We start from the raw sequence: 19,052 nt of genomic DNA on the forward strand, positions 1-19,052 counted from the left end.
CTTATCAAATATATGATTTATAAATACTTTTTTCCCAATCTGTGGTTTGCCTTTTTTACTTTTTTGATGCTATGCTTTAAAACATCAAAGTGTTTAGTTTTGATGAAGTCCAATTTATCTATTTTTTTCTTTGATGGCTTATGAGTTTGGTGTCTATCTAGGAAACTCCTGCCTAATCCACGAAGTCATGAAGATTTACACCTATGTTTTCTTCTAACAGTTTTATACTTTTAGCTCTAATACTTATGTCTTTTTTTTTTTTCAATACAAATGGGGGTCTTGCTATGTTGCCCAGGCTAGTCTTGAACTCCTTGCCTCAAATGATCTCCCACCTCAGTCTCCCAAAGTGTTGGGATTACAGGCACGAACCACCATGTCTGGCCTGCATTTATGCCTTTGATCTATTTTGAGTTAATTTTTGTATATTGTATGAATGTAGAGGTCTAACTTCATTATTTTACATGTGGATATATGGTGTACCAGCACCATTTTTCAAGAAAATGTTTTCCCTCATTAAATTGTCTTAGAATCCTTGTTGAAAATCAATTGACTATAAATGTGAGGGCTTATTTCCGGACTCTCAATTCCATTCCAAGTATATATATGTCTATCCTTATGACAGTACTATCTGCATGTTTTCACATGCATTATCTCATTTAATTTTCTCTTTATATTTTTATTATATTATAATTATCTGTTCACGTGTGTTTCTTCCACTAGCCTATGAGCTCTTTGAGGGTAGGATTCATTTATTTTCTTGTTTATCTTTGTAACCCTGGCAGTGAGCAAAGTACCTCACACAATGTATGCTTAATAAATGACTGAATGAGCTTATCCCTATTTTTCTGCTAGATTCCTGGGGGAATGGGGACTGAGGAATGAGGCTGAGTGTTGCCTATGGATTTCGTGCAGGTTATTCCCTATTACCTCTTGGTACAAATGGTTGAAAGTAGATTTTAGTAGGTGACAACCCACAATGAAGGTTCTCTAGGAAACATGGACACATCTATAATTGATGGTATAGATTATACCATTGATAGATTATACCAATTGATTGGTATAATTGATTAGTCTTTTTAGTTCTCTTCCTCTGTTGTGGGAAAATGTCAAGGTTGCAATGTCTAGAGATGCCTGAGTTTGCTCTCTTTTGGTGCTCTCCTCCTGGAAGGGGTAAAATGCTGACACTGACATGCCTTTTGTAAGATTATTAGATGTCTTGCCTGCTTTCTTCCTTTATACTCCCTCTTCAACACCATGTAGTGTTTCTTTCAACCTTTAAAGTCCTCCTGGAGCTGACTATGCTCCTAGCTCATAGAGGTTACATGATACAGGATCACTTCCTCCCTGAGGCATCTCCCTCTACATGGAGACACTGGTTCATCACTGTTTCTGTATATCTTGCCAGGAAACAATGCCAGATACTCTGTTGGGTTTGGGGTATGGAGATATTTATGTCTGTGTGAGTACATTAGACAAAACAAAGATAACTAAGTGGATTTGCAGCCTGTCAATGACGTTGGAATTGGTGGCTTTGCCTCTAATTATTCAGTGCATAAAATGGGACTTGTAATGCTTCTCTCTAACTTACTTCAATTATTTTTCTCAGCAACTTTTCAGTGTTTGGTATAGAGTCTCCACGAGTAAAGGATGAAAACAGGCCGGGCGCGGTGGCTCAAGCCTGTAATCCCAGCACTTTGGGAGGCCGAGACGGGCGGATCACGAGGTCAGGAGATCGAGACCATCCTGGCTAACATGGTGAAACCCCGTCTCTACTAAAAAAAAAAAATACAAAAAAACTAGCCGGGCGAGGTGGCGGGCGCCTGTAGTCCCAGCTACTTGGGAGGCTGAGGCAGGAGAATGGCGTAAACCCGGGAGGCGGAGCTTGCAGTGAGCTGAGATCCGGCCACTGCACTCCAGCCCGGGCGACAGAGCGAGACTCCGTCTCAAAAAAAAAAAAAAAAAAAAAAAAAAAAAGAAAACAACAACAACAAATAAAATAAAAGAAGAATATGTGGCCGGACGCAGTGGCTCAAGCCTGTAATCCCAGCACTTTGGGAGGCCGAGACGGGTGGATCACGAGGTCAGGAGATCAAGACCATCCTGGCTAACATGGTGAAACCCTGTCTCTACTAAAAAATACAACAAAACTAGCCGGGCAAGGTGGCAGGCGCCTATAGTCCCAGCTACTCGGGAGGCTGAGGCAGGAGAATGGCATAAACTCGGGAGGCGGAGTTTGCAGTGAGCTGAGATCCAGCCACTGCACTTCAGCCTGGGCAATAGAGAGAGACTCTGTCTCAAAAAAAAAAAAAAAAAAGTGAAGAGAAATAGCACATTTCAAATGAATTCTAGTACCTGAGTGAGAACACTGCTTCTCTTTTGAAATAACCCATCAATTCGGGATGCTGTATCTTCTAACAATGGCATTGCCCCACTCTCCAAAGTCAGATAACTTTGTTTCAACTCATCCAGTGCTTTGGATTTAATTGCAAGTTGATTTTCTGTATCCTGGAAGGGTAACAGGAAAAGGTTTTCAATGCACAATATTAGAAAACAAATAATAAGGTGTCAGAGACAGGCATTCACTCTTTCCAAATAAAAATGCCATTAGATTATATCATTAAATAGCATTACATCAAAGACACTTAAATCATAATACTCTTAGTTCAATTACACATGACACAAGTGTGTATTTTAGGAGAATCTAGGCAACACGTCTGAACCATCATGGCAGAGCAGAAAGGATGCTGGTCTGAGATCTGGTCCCCATTCCACGTCTGCCCTGCACTGGCTGTTTGACCAGGCATAAGTCATCAAACCTATGCGTCTCCATTTTTTCATTTGGAAAAAGCGATGACACCCCACACCGTGTGTGCCAAGGCCAAGCTGAGAACTCAAATAAAATCACAAGCAGGAAGGTGCCTTTAAACCATGCAGCATCATATAAATGACAGACGATATAACTGTTGGTAGTTCAGTAATAACTTTAATCATTTTCTACCTCTTAGTTTATTAATTCACTCATAAGAGGCACCTTGACCTGGTCTACTCTTTATAGACACATTTTTAAAAACCTACAGGATCCCTCTACTACAAAGGACACCATGGAGCCAGCGGTCTGAAAACAGAGATGAATGAGGCCAGCAGCAACGCTGCCATTCTACTTAGAGGAAGGATGGTAGGAGCTGCTTATTTGTCCTTCTCAGGATTGCAGTTGAAATCCAACTTGGAAAAAGTTTAAACTTTTAAAAAATTATTAAAGCATTACATGCTCATTACAAAACCACTGGAAAACACAAGAGATCTTTGGCATTCAGAGGGATTCATTTTGAATTTCCCTCAAGTCTCCCAATTCACAAATTTGGGACACGCTTCTGCATACTTTCTTTAGCATTACATTTCCATCCAGATGCATGTGTTCTGAATGCATGGCCTCAAGTTAACGACCCTTCGCTCATGTTCTATTTCTCTCTTGAAAATTGCTTAGGATAAGGATCCCAGCGTTTTTTTTTTTTTTTTTAATCCTTTGTAAGAATCACTGCACGGTCCATAAGAAAAGAGAAACATGAGTGCCTCATTGGCATGCAGTAGCTGAGCAGGTGGCTGGGTTTGTACCCTGGTGAGGGACGACCTCCCTCGTGCTAGGCTCACAGCGGAGCACTGAAATCCAATCCAGCAAAACTGCCAAATTACCACATGTGAGGAGCTCTCAGGTCACTCTTGAAATGTGGAAATCACAAACTCTAAATCAATGAATGTCAGGGATCTTCTGGACTGGAAAGTAGAAAAAGGGAAAAAAAATCTGTTCCATAAGAAACTAGGCTAGGGTTGGGAGTAAGAATGGATGACGAGAGAACGGAGCTGGAGGAATCTTCCACTGTATGACCCTCTATGCTTTTAGAATTTAGAACCACACGAATACATAGCATATTAACAGAAAACCTCTCACTGTCATAACAATCCACCCATACTAACATGTGGGTGAATTTATGAACTATTATTCTTCTGGACTGGCTACAAAGGCACCCAGGAAAGAAAACGGCTTCTCTGAAATAGCCTTTGCCAACGGGATTCAGTCAGCTGCTACCTCCGTCCATCTCTGCCACCCTAACTCGCTCCCTCACACCCTGACAGCCTGATTTATTAGCATGTTTCTTTTATCATAGGTTTAAATCTAACTTTTTTCATCTGCAAAGTTATAACTGAAAACACTTTAAGAATATTCAATCACTTTCCTTCTTTCAATTTATAAAACAGTCTCCCCTAAAGGCTCAACTAATTAGAGATTTCTAAAAACACTTATTTACTAATATGCTGTCATAATTCCCCGATAATTTAAAGGAAACTGATGAGAAATGACTACATAGCAGACAAAAGGAAATAACAACACACATACACACACACACACACACACACACACAGACACACACTTCAAAAATGGCAGCATAAACAATAGCCATGCTGGGCATGGTGGCTCATGCCTGTAATCCCAGCACTTTGGGAGGCCAAGGCAGGCGGGTCACTTGAGCCCAGGAGTTTGAGAGCAGCCTGGGAAATATGACAAAACTCCGTCTTTACAAAAAAAATACAAAAATCAGCTGGGTGTGGTGGCAGGCGCCTGTAGTCCCCGCTACTTGAGAGGCTAAGGCAGGAGGATCCTTTTTTTTTGCTCTGTCACCCAGACTGGAGTGGGGGTGATCTTGGCTCACTGAAAACTCCACCTCCGGGATTCAAGCCATTTTCCTGCCTCAGTCTCCCAAGCAGCTGAGACTACAGGCATGTGCCACCATGCTCAGCTAATTTTTGTATTTTTAGTAGAGATGGGGTTATCATGTTGGCCAGGCTGGTCTCGAACTCCTGACTTCAAGGGATCCGCCTGCCTCGGCCTCCCAAAGTCCTGGGATTACAGGCGTGAGCCACCGCACCCAGCGTGGGAGGATCTCTTAAGCCTAGGAGCACAAGGCTGCAGTGAGTTATGACTGCACCACTGCACTCCAGCCTGGGTGACAGAGTGAGATCCTGTATCAAAAAAAGAAAAAAAAAACAAAGGCCACGGCAATAGCAGCACATGAACACCCACACACGGTGGGGTCGCTTGTTTCTTTTGCTCTGCAGAATAATACGGATTTGGCCCAGTAGTCCTGTCATCTGACCTTGCTTCACTGAGGCCTAACAGTACCCTTCAAATTTCCCAACTCCCACTTCACCGGCAAATTAATGTCTTACTTTAAATTCTAATTTGTTACATATAAATCAGGGTGGAATTAAAAAAATCTTTTGCTAATTATGGAGATTGACTAGAATTTGCAAGTCCCGGTTTTCTATTCTGTGAGAACCAGCGTTAAATATTTTTAAAATATCTAAATTCCTCTGACTTTACCATGAACACAGTTCTTTAAGAAGCTGTGCTTGCTTATATATAGACGCATCAAACCTGAGGGATTAACAACCTCATCTCAAACCTCCCCACTCTAGTCAACTACACAATTTTCCTTGATAATTATAATATGTCAAACGTGGCCTTTTTCCAGTCACCAACGACTTTTAGAAGCCCTTCAGAATATTTCAAATCCTAATGTCTTCATGTTTCATCAACTCCAATCCTTAAGTTTTCTACAGTAAAGCCACTTTAGGAAGCTTACCTGAACTGAAGCATTCTACCCTGGGAGAAGTCATTAAAGTATACATCAATCATTTTCATCATTTTCTTTTCCTTTTTTTCAGTTCCTTCTTTTTGTTTTGTTTTTTTAGAGATGGGGTCTTACCCAGGCTGGAGTACAGTGGCATGATCATGGCTTACTGCTCGAACCCTGAACTCCTGGGCTCAAGTGATCCTCCTGCCTCAGGCTCCCAAGTAGCTAGGATTACAGGTGTGCAACACTATGCCCAAATAACTTTTTTTTTTTTGTAGAGACTGGGTCTTGTTGTGTTGCCCTGGCTGGTTTTGAACTCCTGGCCTCAAGTGATTCTTCTGCCTTAGCCTCCCAAATGCTAGGATTACAAGTGTGAGCAACTGCACCTGGTCTCATTTTAGTTATTATATGCAAAGAATAGTGAAAAAAAAAAAAGAGAGAGAGACAGAAATTAATATTTATAGAAAAGCAGCCTTTTAGGTCTACTAATAGATATACTCAGGCAACTATTAAGCACCTATGAATTTCACAGGCAGTGACAGGTATAACAGGCCTGCTAATGTGCCAGCCTGCCTTGAGAAACCCACAGTCTGAGAGAGGACAGACCCGTGGACAGATGAGTCCAACACAGTCTCTGACACATGATGCTATGTGGGGTGCTAGGGAAGCCTGTTTTATTTATTTGCTTCCATCTCTGCCTTGTTTATGGCCTTTTACAAAGAGGCATCCAAGAAGCAGCATAAAACTTTAAAATAGGAAGAAATGAGCTAATGGAAATGTGGGAGTTGGTAGGAAGGCACAGTTAGTGGGCATGTGGTGAGGGAGAGGGTCAGGGTGCTTCGACTGAGTTCTGACAAAAGCAGAGGAGAACCTGTGTGTGGATGGTGGGGGCGAGGGGAGGGAGGTAGAAATAATTCTGCAATCAGCTGCAAATGTAATGGCACAGAGGCAAATGGGGACTGACAAGGGATGATGCTGGCCAGGCACGTCTGTAAATTTCTTTTAAAGTTCCTTGTCTCAGTCAACACTAGTTATTTTTCTAACGAGCAGAGCGAATGTTAGAAATGGTTTTCTATTGGTAAAATTAATGGATTATTATTATTATTATTAGAGTGGGGTCTTGCTTTGACACCCAGGTCGAACTGCAGTGGCATGATCATAGCTCACTGTCACCTTGAATTCCTGGGCTCAAAGGATATTCTTCCCTTAGTTTCTTGAGTAGCTGGGACTACAGGCATGCACCACCATGCTCGGCTAATTTTTAAATAATTTTTTGTAGATTCAAGGTCTCACCATCTTGCCCAGGCTGGTCTCGAACTCCTGGACTCAAGCAATTCTCCCACCTCGGCCTCCCAGAGGGCTGGGATTATAGACATGAGCCACTGCACCCAGCCTTAATGGCTTATTAAATAACATAATGAATATCAGAAATGGGTTCTCACTGGTAAATTTCATATACTCAAGATCCATGGATTGGCTAAACTACTGTAGATACAATTTCCACCCCTACTTGAACAGGCTATAAGAACTGGGCATAGCCTGTTGCCTTCACCTGGTGCAATAATCCCTAAGGTAAGTCCTTATGTGGTTTTTGTATCCAGTTTAAACTACAAGGATTCTGGTTGCCTAATGTTGGCCATAGAGATATGGACGCTTGCTTCTGGAATATTACTATGTCTGTCTTTCATGCAAAGCGGTGGTTGGTGTGCTAAAGAGGACAGAGAGGCTTTGCTGAACTTATATAAACTATTTTTAGAGCGTGCTTGCTAATCTACATTTCTATAGATGGTGGCATTGTGTCTGGAATTTGTTTTATTACAACTTGGTAGTGAGGTTGTGGGAAGAATAGCTAAACTTAATCCATTTCAACCTTGTTCAGTGGCTACAATTATCTATCAAAAAGAGAACCAACTGTGTAAGACTCGCTTGACTTAGGTATATTTGCAACTCTTTGTAGGTGAGGGACCAAAATGTCATTCTAAAACATGTGAACTTCATTCTGTGGTCAATCTGGAGCCACTGGAGGATTTTAAAATGGAGATTACAGTGACCTGTTGCATTTCAGAAATATCCCTCTGCAGCAATGTGGAGAATGAATCAGAAGGAAATGAGGGGGAGGCTGGCAAGTGGGCTGGAAGCAGCTGCATGAGACAGGCCTGCACTGAGGGTGGTCTGAAGGAAGCCAGCCTGATTGAGACAGACTGGCCAGACAGTAAGGAGTAAGTCGAGAGCACCTAATGAGAACCGGAGGTAGCGACACGCATGAAAACACCTTCTGGGCTCTGGAAAGAACCACCTGCTAGGGGACAGTCCAGCATCAGGCTGTGGAATGTAGGCTTCCAGTAAGGAAGCACACTGACTCCAAGGTGGCTGTCAGAAGGCTAAAGTGGAAACGGCTCATGGGGAGGTGGGAACAGGATATGAGCATGTGAAAAGGCCTCTTACGGTGGTGCTGCTGCTCACATTTACATCCAGTGCTATCCCCTAACCTCCTCAGTAGAAATGCAGTCCGGCCAGACTTTCCAGCCCTGACAGTGACTATTGCAAGGCCGTCAAACAGGAAGTGCAGAAACAGCACAGCGCGTGCCGCCTGCCATGATGGCGATGGCAGAGGTGCTTTGAATGGGCAGCAGTCATAAAGGCAGTGCTAAAGCAAGATCAATGTGCAAAGACTGAGTGATGTGGCAAAGCACAGCTGAACAATGGACAACACCCTCAAGCCCAATGTGATTCAGACAGAGGTTCCAAGGGACAAGTGAACTTTTTAAAACACAATGCATGATAGGTAGAAGAAAATCATTTTCCTCTGAAAAAACACAGAATGAAATGCTAAAAATAATGAAACCTTTAGAGTAATTTTGTGAACACTGGGCAAAATGATTAAACAGATGGAAAATTGGAAAGCATTTAAATCAAAATTCCCTTTGAGCATTTTTCCCCAAGAGTACTACTCAAAACTCTTAGGAGAACAATACTGTAACGGTGAAAATACATTCTTCTGCTTATCAGAAAAAATGGCACTTCGCAATTTCGTAAAACCCATGGGTCATCTAATTGACATACAAAAATAAGTAAATAGAGGGGAGCTGGAAGAGAGTCTCCATAAATTACAGCAACTTATCCTTGGGGCAAGAGAGGTGCCCGAGTTGCCGCAGTTCAAGGATTGGGCGGGACACTGTTCTCTTCCTCACCTGACAGTCCAGGAGCAGCTTCTGCACTGAGATCACACTTTCAGGTTTTTGTAAAGTTTTCAGTCTCTCTTCTTGTGCTTCCATCCAGTTGTTCAAAATTTGTATTTTATTTTCACTCTCAGTGATACTTTCCAGAAGTTGTTCTAAATGTTGTATCTAAGTGATGAATTTAACAATTACAAAAAATGTTAAAATGTATGTTTTAAAAGGTAAATACCATGATGTCATTTTTTAAAAAACAATTTTGTTTCTTCTCAAATTTCTAATATTTCATGTAATAAGATGCTGATAACTTTTGAAATAAAGATTCATAAATCAGAAAACAGAATTAAAGCTCCTCTTAGAAAAAAAATATCATATTTCAGGTGAAAACTAATCTGCTGAGAAAGGTAGCTGTTGTGAGTTTCAGATGTGAACAAAATAAAATGTTCCCAACATTCGATATTTTTCAGAGTCATCTATTAATATATGCAAAGTGTAAGAAAAATTTCTTTCTTCAGACTTTCTGCATTAGAGTTCTTAAAAATTTCTACCAATATCAATAATAAATAATTTATCAATTCAATAAAATAATCATTGTCTTTAATGTCTGTGATTCTTGTCATAATTATAATATACGTACATTTTTATATTCTTTTTTATAATACCTTGTAAGTACTGTGTCATGACATAATTTTTTTTTTTTTTTTTTGAGACGGAGTCTTACTCTGTCACCCGGGCTGGAGTGCAATGGCGCAATTTTGGCCCACTGCAACCTCCGCCTTCCAGGTTCAAGCGATTCTCCTGTCTCAGCCTCCCGAGTAGCTGGGGTTACAGGCACATGCTGCCATGCCCAGCTAATTTTTGTATTTTTAGTAGAGACGGGGTTTCACCATGTTGGTCAGGCTGGTCTTGAACTCCTGACCTCGTGATCTGCCTGCCTCGGCCTCCCAAAGTGCTGGGATTACAGGCATAAGCCACTGCGCCTGGCCTGTCATGACATAATTTTAAAAGGCTGCCCAGCCAGGCATGGTGGCTCATGCCTGTAATCCCGGCACTTTGGGAGGCCGAGGTGGGTGTGTTACTTGAGGTCAGGAGTTCGAGACCAGCCTGACCAACATAGTGAAATCCCGACTCTACTAAAAATACAAAGATTAGCTGGGCATGGTGGCAGGCACCTGTAATATCAGCTATTTGGGAGGCTTGAGACAACTGCATGAATCTGGGAGGTGGAGGTTGCAGTGAGCTGAGATCGCATGACTGCACTCCAGCCTGGGCAACAGTGCGAGAATCCGTCTCAAAAAATAAAAATAAAAAAAGGCTGCCCCAATGTTTCATCAAATTAATACAGTATAATTTGATTAATTATTCCCTGACAGTGCGAATTAAAGCATGGTACCTTTTCACCGCTGTAAACGATGCTGAACTGAACACTCTGCGTATCTTTTTCTTTTTTGAAGGACTATCTACTTAAATGTGTAAGAGGTGACTTGCTTGGTTAAGTGATAAGATTATTATTACGGTTCTTTAAATTTTCCAAACGCTTTCCAAGAGAGTACTTAAGCCATTATCAGCAATGTATGAACGTGACAGCTTTGGGTTTTGTCCTCATCTGATTTTTTTTTCTAATGTAATTAAGTGCATTATGTTACACAGTGTTTGAGTATCTGCTAATGATATCTTTCCATGTTTATTTGCTAACTATAATTTCCTCTTTTGTGAATTGTCTGTTCATGTCCTTTGTCCATTCATGTACTTGTTTCTTAATTGTGTAAATTCATTTGTATGCATTCTCTACATAGTAAACACACCAATTATCATTATGATTATATGTAAAGTATTTTTTCAGGAATAAGTTTTCCAAATCTTTTCAAGAGTCACGGAGTGAAAAATCTACCAAAAAGCCACATGCATTTTTCTTTCTTTTCATAAATCTTTTCAAAGCTGAAATAGCTTTGCCCCTTTTGAACATCTGCTTTCATAGAAAATGTAAAATCTCTGATCATTTAGGAGCCTGACATAATACTTGACATGTTCCTAAATAAAATTCCTTCTCTTCGCTTGCCTCGCTCAACTTCCCACTAAGAAATCTCAAATATAAGAACTATTTTCATATTATCTTATAGGTACCAATGGAGAATGCTAAAACATAGGATTTATAAAAGGTCTATGATTGAGATGATTATTAGGCTTAGCAATCAGTTAGTCAACTAATTGAACGTCTTTTTTGATTTTTCAGAGAGTGTATTTTACAAAGGCCAAACCACACATCCAGCTGTGACCCAGGAACACACCTTTCTATTCAGCATTCCATGTACACGGTGCCACTGGCGGTTCATCTCCCCCAGGTGCTCTGCAAACTCTGTTCTTTCATAGCGCTTGCTTTCTACATCACAGGTGCTTAGCTGAAGTAACGACTGGTTAACAAAGTCCACTATCCACTGTTTATAGTCCATTTCCATTCTAAACTCCTAAAATAAGCAAAGTTAAACACCCAAAGCAGTCATGAAAGTTGGTCAGATCAACTGGATTTCCCTTTATGTACTTGAGGGAGGCGCCAAGCTCCCATCCATTAATCAAGGGGCACCTGTCAGGAGTTCCTTTCTACCCTCCCCAACCTACACCAGGAGTTGGCTTTATTGGAGTAGAGATTCTTTCGGGGAATTACACAGAGATGCATTGCTTTCAAATAGGCTGAAAAGTCAGAGGGGCACTGTGTGTGGCAGTTGCTATCATCTGAACTGAAATCAGGACCCAGGATACGACAAAGCTTCCTGGGGGAGGCTGCCCGTGAGCTGTGCGGGAATTCGGGGCCATCCTGAGGGTTCATGGAAACAACCAGATGGGAAACAGGAAGGAAAAGCTCTCTCAGAAAACCCAGGATATCTTTAAGGAACTCTTGTCATTTAGGCAGCTTCCCTGTTCCTTCGGGGATAGGTAAGGCCTCTCAGGTGGCTTTAGAAAGTTTGGGTGGCTTTAAGTTGTACAGCAATCCTAAACCCAACCAGGGCCAACAACGTTTCTGCCAAACCTGTCATTTATTGATTTTCATCCTTGCAAAGCTCTAGAACCTCTTTTGGAGACACCCGGGGGTGACAGCCATGTGGTATGTGCTAGGTTGCTACAGCCTGTGAGAATACACACGTGTAGACTTTTCAAAGATTTTACAACACATTGAAGTTAGGATGTGATGGTACATAAAAACAAAATCCTCTGCTAATATCATGCTTGGTGATTAAGCCATTCATCTTCTGCCTACCAGAAGCTAGTTCCATCAGCCTGCATGGTCTTAAAGCAATGGACCACACGTGTCACGCATCTTTGTATTCCCAGTGGCCAGCATACTGCTGAGCACACAATACATGTTTGCGTGTGGCTCATGAAATATTAAATCTACTTGAAATTAAATATCACAGAGAAGGCCACATTTATATCTCTTTGTAGAAGGATCTCAATTTTTTCTTACTCATTCTCTTACTCAAAGAACATTTCATTAACACCTGTTAGAGGAAGGCAGGTATTGGGATAGGCGTGCTATATTTTAGTGAGGTGAAGGACAGCCCCTGGTCTCAAGAAGCTCAGTCAAGGTGGGGAGACAGGCAAGCAAACCAATAATTATAATAATGCATGATGGGAGCTACTAATAGCATGATGGAGACATCTAATCCAGGAAAGTCACCTAGTCCAGCTGGGAGAGTCAGGGGTAGATTTCCAAATGAGGACAACTCGAGCTGACTTTGGAAGGATGACTAAGAGGACGTATACAGTTAAACATAGGCCCTGGCATTCCAGGTGGAGGGTGCAGCATGTACACAGCATGATGAGGGAGAGCACCAAGAACAGTTAAGGAATCAAAATCACTCTGTCAGGCAGAGCCGGTGGTTAGTGGGGGCAGTGGGGTGGGGATAAAAAGATGAGACGAGAGTCTGTTAAAAGCTTGCTTGGGTTGTCCTGTGGTGATGGGGGCTGGCAAAAGGAATTTAAGCAGAATAAAAGCAAGTCTACTAACATCTCTCTAGAATCATCCACCACGCCAGTTTCCTACCCCTAGAATTCGTTTTTCGAAATTATACCCTATGTGTCCCTTTGTCCAGCATTACCCCTCTAACTGATTAGCCTTCTTGTTTCAATGAAAAGACTTCTGCTTCTTTTGCATAATTACCTTGTGCTTCTGAAGAAGATGTTTAACTTGAGATGCAGAACTTGGTGAATGCACGGAGTCTTCATCTGAAGTTTGATGCTCCACATTGTTCATCCAGCTAATCATTTCTGTGATTGCTTTACGAGATGGCAATTTCTCCATTTGAAGCTGTGAGAACAAAATGATTTCCATTTAATTGCCTGCAGTTAACAAAATGAATCAGGGCTTCACTAAAGATGATATCTGGTTTGATAAAAGGTCTTGCTATATAATTACGCAGGTTACTCAAAAAAACAAACCCAGCATTCAAACTTAGAATAAGCGACCCCAAAACAATGACAATGACCTTCACATAAACTAACACAGTGGCAAAGATAAACTGAGAAATAAAGTAATTAAGCCTGATTTCTCTCTTAAGAAAAATCCCATTGGAGGAGGGTCCAGTAATTAAGACCTATATTCAGTGGTGCCAGAGAAAAATGGGTAGTGTCAATGAAAATTATTGAGTCAGAGAAATAATTTCAAAAGAGTTGTGAGCTAACAAGTGAACATTAATTCAAATGCTGAGTCTCTAAAGACTTACCTGGTGAAGTTTTTCTTGAATATCTGGAAGTTGAGTTACGAGCATTGTCCATTTTTGTTCAAACTGTGCTAAAGAAGCTCTCAGCGTAGCTGTATCAGTTTCCTTCAGGTGAAGAAGCTGGTTCCCGGTACTTATAACAGCAGTCTTCAAGGAGGACTTTTCATCAACTTCTTTTGAAAACTCCTAAAGGAGAGTTTTAAAATTTAGAAACTTAAAATTTAAATATAGCAGAAAGTAAGAGTCAGAATAACTGGCTAGGGTCAACAATTAAACATAGTAAATACTTGAATGTGTATACACACACACACACACACACACCTTTTTCCTACTGTCGGACATTACATACACAATGGGGAACAAAAGAGATGGAATGCACACCCCTCAAGAAGCTTATCACCCAGTGGGTTAGTATTTTTAAAAATAAGTCATTATTTAAATGGTTAAGTTTTACAATAAACTATGGAACCCAACAAAAAGTGCATATTAAATGAATTACTTGAAATAAGTTTGTAATTAAAATATTTAAATCTTTCCTATGTAGAGATTCTTTCAAGTATGTTGAAAAAAATTACATTTTAATACCAAAGTGAGTAACCACAGCTACAAAGTATGAAAAATGGAAAAAAACCAAGAAAAGTCTAATGGAAAAGACTACGTTTCATAAGTGCATTGACCAATAATCATTACATAATTATATTATGCGAGTAATACTTTTTTATTTCCCCCAAAATTTGGGGGATATTTTTTGAATTTTTTTCCAAAAAACATCTCAAAACAATGGAACAAAAGCTTTTTAGTAGATATATCAATTTTGTTTACAATAATTTAAAACTATGCCTTTATTAACATTAAACATTTTTAAGTTAGTAACCTTATAAAGTTGTTTTTGGGTCTTGTATTTTTTGTATTTGTAAAACATGACCTATGTCAGTGCAAGTTTTTAGAGACTGAGTTTCACTCTTGTTGCCCAGGCTGGAGTGCAATGGCACCATCTTGCCTCACCGCAACCTCCAACCCCTAGGTTCAAGTGATTCTCCTGCCTCAGTCTCCCGAGGAGATGGGACTACAGGCATGTGCCACCACGCCCGGCTAATTTTGTATTTTTAGTAGAGACGGGGTTTCTCCATGTTTGTCAGGCTGGTATCAAGCTCCTGACCTCAGCTGATTCACCCACCTTGGCCTCCCAAAGTGCTGGGATTACAGGCATGAGCCACTGCACCCAGTGCAAGTTTTAAATTTATATATATTTTATAGGGTCAATTAAAAATATATTTTATCGGCCGGGCGCGGTGGCTCAAGCCTGTAATCCCAGCACTTTGGGAGGCCGAGACGGGTGGATCACGAGGTCAGGAGATCGAGACCATCCTGGCTAACATGGTGAAACCCCGTCTCTACTAAAAATACAAAAAACTAGCCGGGCGAGGTGGCGGGCGCCTGTAGTCCCAGCTACTTCGGAGGCTGAGGCAGGAGAATGGCGTAAACCCAGGAGGCGGAGCTTGCAGTGAGCTGAGGTCCGGCCACTGCACTCCAGCCCTGGCGACAGAGCAAGACTCCGTCTCAAAAAAAAAAAAAAAAAAAAAAAAAAAAAAAAATATATATATATATATATATATTTTATCATTATAAATGAATGAACAGTATAAACAGTTCTAGGTTTGAAGAATACAGCTACTATTTGCCCAAGTCTTATTCCTAATCCACAAATAAATACGAAAGATTATCACATCAACCCTGATGCTTTTTCCTTGATATTTATGTCTGGCCAGTAATAGGCTATTACAACTTACAAAAAAATTGTCGATGTTGCTTCTGATTGTATCCAAGTCCTGAGACACATTGAGGGACTGTTCTTTCCAGTAATTCAGAGTATGCTGGGAAGATTCCAACCACTTGGTTAACTGATCCGAATCTCTGCTATAACTAACAGGAGTAAAGTGAGAGAGAAGGCAGATTAGAAACATACTCTGATAATGATATGCATCACCAGCAAATTGTCTTCTTATTTTATTATATGTTTTCCTATGTTGATTAGTCCTAACATTCAGAATATCGTGACGTTAATAAGGATTATATCATGTTTTATACCATGCCCCAAGTCTGATGCCCCTGGCATTTTCTAGGACTCTCTTCATTATAGCTAAGCAAGAACAACGAAGATTTCAGGCCGGGTGCGGTGGCTCACGCCTGTAATCCCAGCACTTTGGGAGGCTGAGAAAGGTGGATTGCCTGAGGTCAGGAGTTCGAGACCAGCCTGACCAACATGGTGAAACCCCATCTCTACTAAAAAATACAAAAAAATAGCCAGGCATGGTGGCACATGTCTGTAGTCCCAGCTACTCAGGAGGCTGAGGCAGGAGAATCACTTGAACCCGGGAGGTGGAGGTTGCAGTGAGCTGAGATTGCACCACTGCACTCTAGCCTGGGCAACAGAGCAAGACTCTGTCTCAGATAAAAAAAAAAAAAAACAATTAGGAAGTCTAAAGCATTCTTTTTTATTTCTTATTACAGCTATACAAAAGTATACCCAATGAAGGGGCAGAGATTTTTATTCCATCAAATATCTTCTATAAATTTATTCATATTAAAAATATAGGCCAGGCACGGTGGCTCACTCCTGTAATACCAGCACTTTGGGATACCAAGGTGGGAGGATGGCTTGAGCCCAGGAATTTGAGACAGGCCTGGGCAACATGGCAAAACCCCATCTCTACAAAATATACAAAAATTAGCCAGGCGTGGTGGCATGTGCTGTAGTTTGAGGTACTCGGGAGGCTGAGGTGGGAAGATTACTTGAGCCCAGAAGGTCAAGGCTACAGTGAGCCATGATCATGCCACTGCACTCCAGCCTGGGCGACAGAGTGAGACCCTGTCTCAAAAAATAAATAAATTTATTTATTTATTTATTTATTTATTATCACACAAACCTTTCCTTGACTCTGAACTGAGAATGGCCTATGAAGTCCATATGTGATACGGGCTTTACGAGGTATGTCTTCTTTAGTCTGGCAAATTTATTTAAAAGTCTTAGAACAATTTTTTTCTTTTTAATATTTTGAATGTAATAGAATCACACATTTTAACAGATATGGTCACACACACACACACACACAGCATTTGTATAAGCTGTGTAACAACAAACTGCTGTTGGCTAAACACCCAACATATTTGCCCGAGGTAGTGAAAATATTCAAACAAAATTCTGCTCTTCTTGTAACTTTTAAACTGCCTTAGGTTAAGAGGCAGGGATGAGAATGAGGTTTAAATGTTCCATGTTCTCCTCCTTCCTCACATGGTTCAAGATTATACTAACTAAGCACAACAAATTCTCCTTTGTTGTGAGCTATTTCAAACTACTCTGTTAGCTAAAATCATTTAATTTTTTAATTTAATTTGGAAGAGAGTAGGAAAGAGCAATATCATGGTATAAAGGTAACCTATATATATTTTATAACATAATTCCTAACTTCTATAGAAATGTGTAAACTAGCTGGGTGCAGTGGCTCACACTTGTAATCCTAGCACTTTGGGAAGCTGAGACAGGAGGATTGCTTGAGGCCAGGAGCTTGAGAGCACCCTGGGCAACAACGTGAGACTCCATCTCTACAAAAAATTTTATAGAGGTATAAAATTTTATAGAGCTATAAAAAATTAGCCAGGCATGGTGGCCTATGCCTGTAGTCACACCAACTTGGGAGGCTGAGGAAGGAGGATCTCTTGAGCCCTGGAGTTCAAGGTTGCAGTGAGCTATGATTGTGCTACTGCACTCTATGCACTCCAGCCTGGGTGACAGGGCAAGACCCTGCCTCCTTAAAAACAAAAAAGAAAAGAAAAAACAATCACAGCAAACTGACTACATGTTATGCTGTGTCTAGCAAATCATCAAGATTCTACATCGTGTTTAGCCCAGAAGAGGGCCCCAACTGCTTTAGACTGCCCAAGAGAAAACAGCATAAGGCGGGTTGCAGGTAAAATTTAGGTGACTACAGAATCCCTGAGGTCTTTCTCCACAGAACAATGTGAAGCCAGTCTACCCCCAAAAAGGCAGACCTGAGCAGATGCTTGAGAAGTGCTTGCAGCCTGTGGAGCTCATGGTCAATTTTCTTGTTCAGGGACAACCACTGCTCTTCCAGTTTTGCGATCTGGCCCTCTAATTCAGGACAGCTCACAGACGCCACCAACTGTTTGCCTTCGTTCAGAGTTTGGTAAAGCCGGGCGTGTTTTCCACCAATGTTTCTTTTTATTTGCTAATAAAAAGTAAAGTCATAAAATGAATTATTTAGAAAATAAAGTCTGGCAAGCTATTCACAAATACTGCATTTAAAACTGACATTTGTGTCTACTGATGAAACAGTAACACTTTCCCAACCTTCAAGACTATAGTCTGACTAGATGCATGATTAATGGTTTATTGGTCACCTTTCATGATAGGTGTCCAATCTTGCATTTCTAGAGCACAGATTCAACTCTGTAGACTTACTGGCTGGGCGCACTAGCTCACGCCTGTAACTCCAGCACTTTGGGAGGCTGAGGTGGGTGGACCACCTGAGGTCAGCAGTTTGAGACCAGCCTGACCAACATGGTGAAACCTCCTCTCCATTAAAAATACAAAAAATTAGCTAGGCGTGGCGGCGCATGCCTGTAATCCCAGTTACTTGGGAGGCTGAGGCAGGACTTGGTGGCCTGCACCTGTAATCCCAGCTAGTCAGGAGGCTGAGGCAGGAGAATTGCTGGAACCCACCCAGGAGGTGGAGACTGTGGTGAGCTGAGATCGTGCCACTGCACTCCAGCCTGAGCAACAGAGCGAGACTGTCTCAAAAAAAAAAAAAAAAAAAAAAAAACCCAAAAGATAAACCAAATCAACTTTATAGACTTATTGCATACAAACAAAAACCAAGCTGGCACTCTTTAGGCCACGCTGGGCTCACAGACAGGTTTTGTGTGACCTTAAGATCAGTTTGAAAAATCAGGAAATCTAGGCCAGGCGCGGTGGCTCACACCTGTAATCCCAGCACTTTGGGAGGCTGACGGGGGTAGATCACGAGGTCAGGAGATTGAGACCATCCTGGCTAACACAGTGAAACCCTGTCTCTACTAAAAATACAAAAAATTAGCCGGGCGTGATGGCAGGTGCCTGTAGTCCCAGCTACTCAGAGGCTGAGGCAGGAGAATGGTGTGAACCCAGGAGGCGGAGCTTGCAGTGAGCCGAGATTGTGCCACTGCACTCCAGCCTGGATGACACTGTGAGACTCTTGTCTCAAAAAAAAAAAGAAAGAAAAACCAGGAAATCTTACATAATAATCAGGATTGCCAGTGTCTCTGGGAAAACTGGAAGACCTAGCAATTGTTGGTCTGCATCTCATGTGGCAAAGGGTGGCCATAACTGAGCAGCAGCTGCCAGCTCTAGGAGAGCCTACTCCCTTTTTTCCTCAGCTCAGTCCCCACCACCCCTCTGATTGCAGAGCCACCAGGTGTTCCTTATTTCTGTTCTGCCCCCAGAAGCACTTCAGATGGTGACTTAGATAAGAAGA

General features: G+C 41.4%; 1 protein-coding gene across 14 annotated transcripts in view; it reads right to left on the reverse strand.

Annotated features, from left to right (window-relative positions):
- The window catches only part of SYNE2 (spectrin repeat containing nuclear envelope protein 2), a 392,481-nt gene that overhangs the window by 73,753 nt on the left and 299,676 nt on the right, over positions 1-19,052 (reverse strand). For all 14 annotated transcript variants that reach the window (XM_030929921.1, XM_030929916.1, XM_030929913.1 and 11 more), the window contains 7 exons: positions 17,572-17,768; positions 15,312-15,444; positions 13,525-13,707; positions 12,963-13,109; positions 11,095-11,271; positions 8,822-8,977; positions 2,353-2,505 (listed from right to left, as the gene is read on the reverse strand). In XM_030929921.1, the coding sequence (XP_030785781.1) occupies positions 2,353-2,505; positions 8,822-8,977; positions 11,095-11,271; positions 12,963-13,109; positions 13,525-13,707; positions 15,312-15,444; positions 17,572-17,768 (1,146 nt within the window). The remainder of the gene's footprint in view (positions 1-2,352; positions 2,506-8,821; positions 8,978-11,094; positions 11,272-12,962; positions 13,110-13,524; positions 13,708-15,311; positions 15,445-17,571; positions 17,769-19,052) is intronic.

This window comes from Rhinopithecus roxellana, chromosome 5 (genome assembly GCF_007565055.1).
Source record: "Rhinopithecus roxellana isolate Shanxi Qingling chromosome 5, ASM756505v1, whole genome shotgun sequence".
Lineage (NCBI taxonomy): Eukaryota > Metazoa > Chordata > Mammalia > Primates > Cercopithecidae > Rhinopithecus > Rhinopithecus roxellana.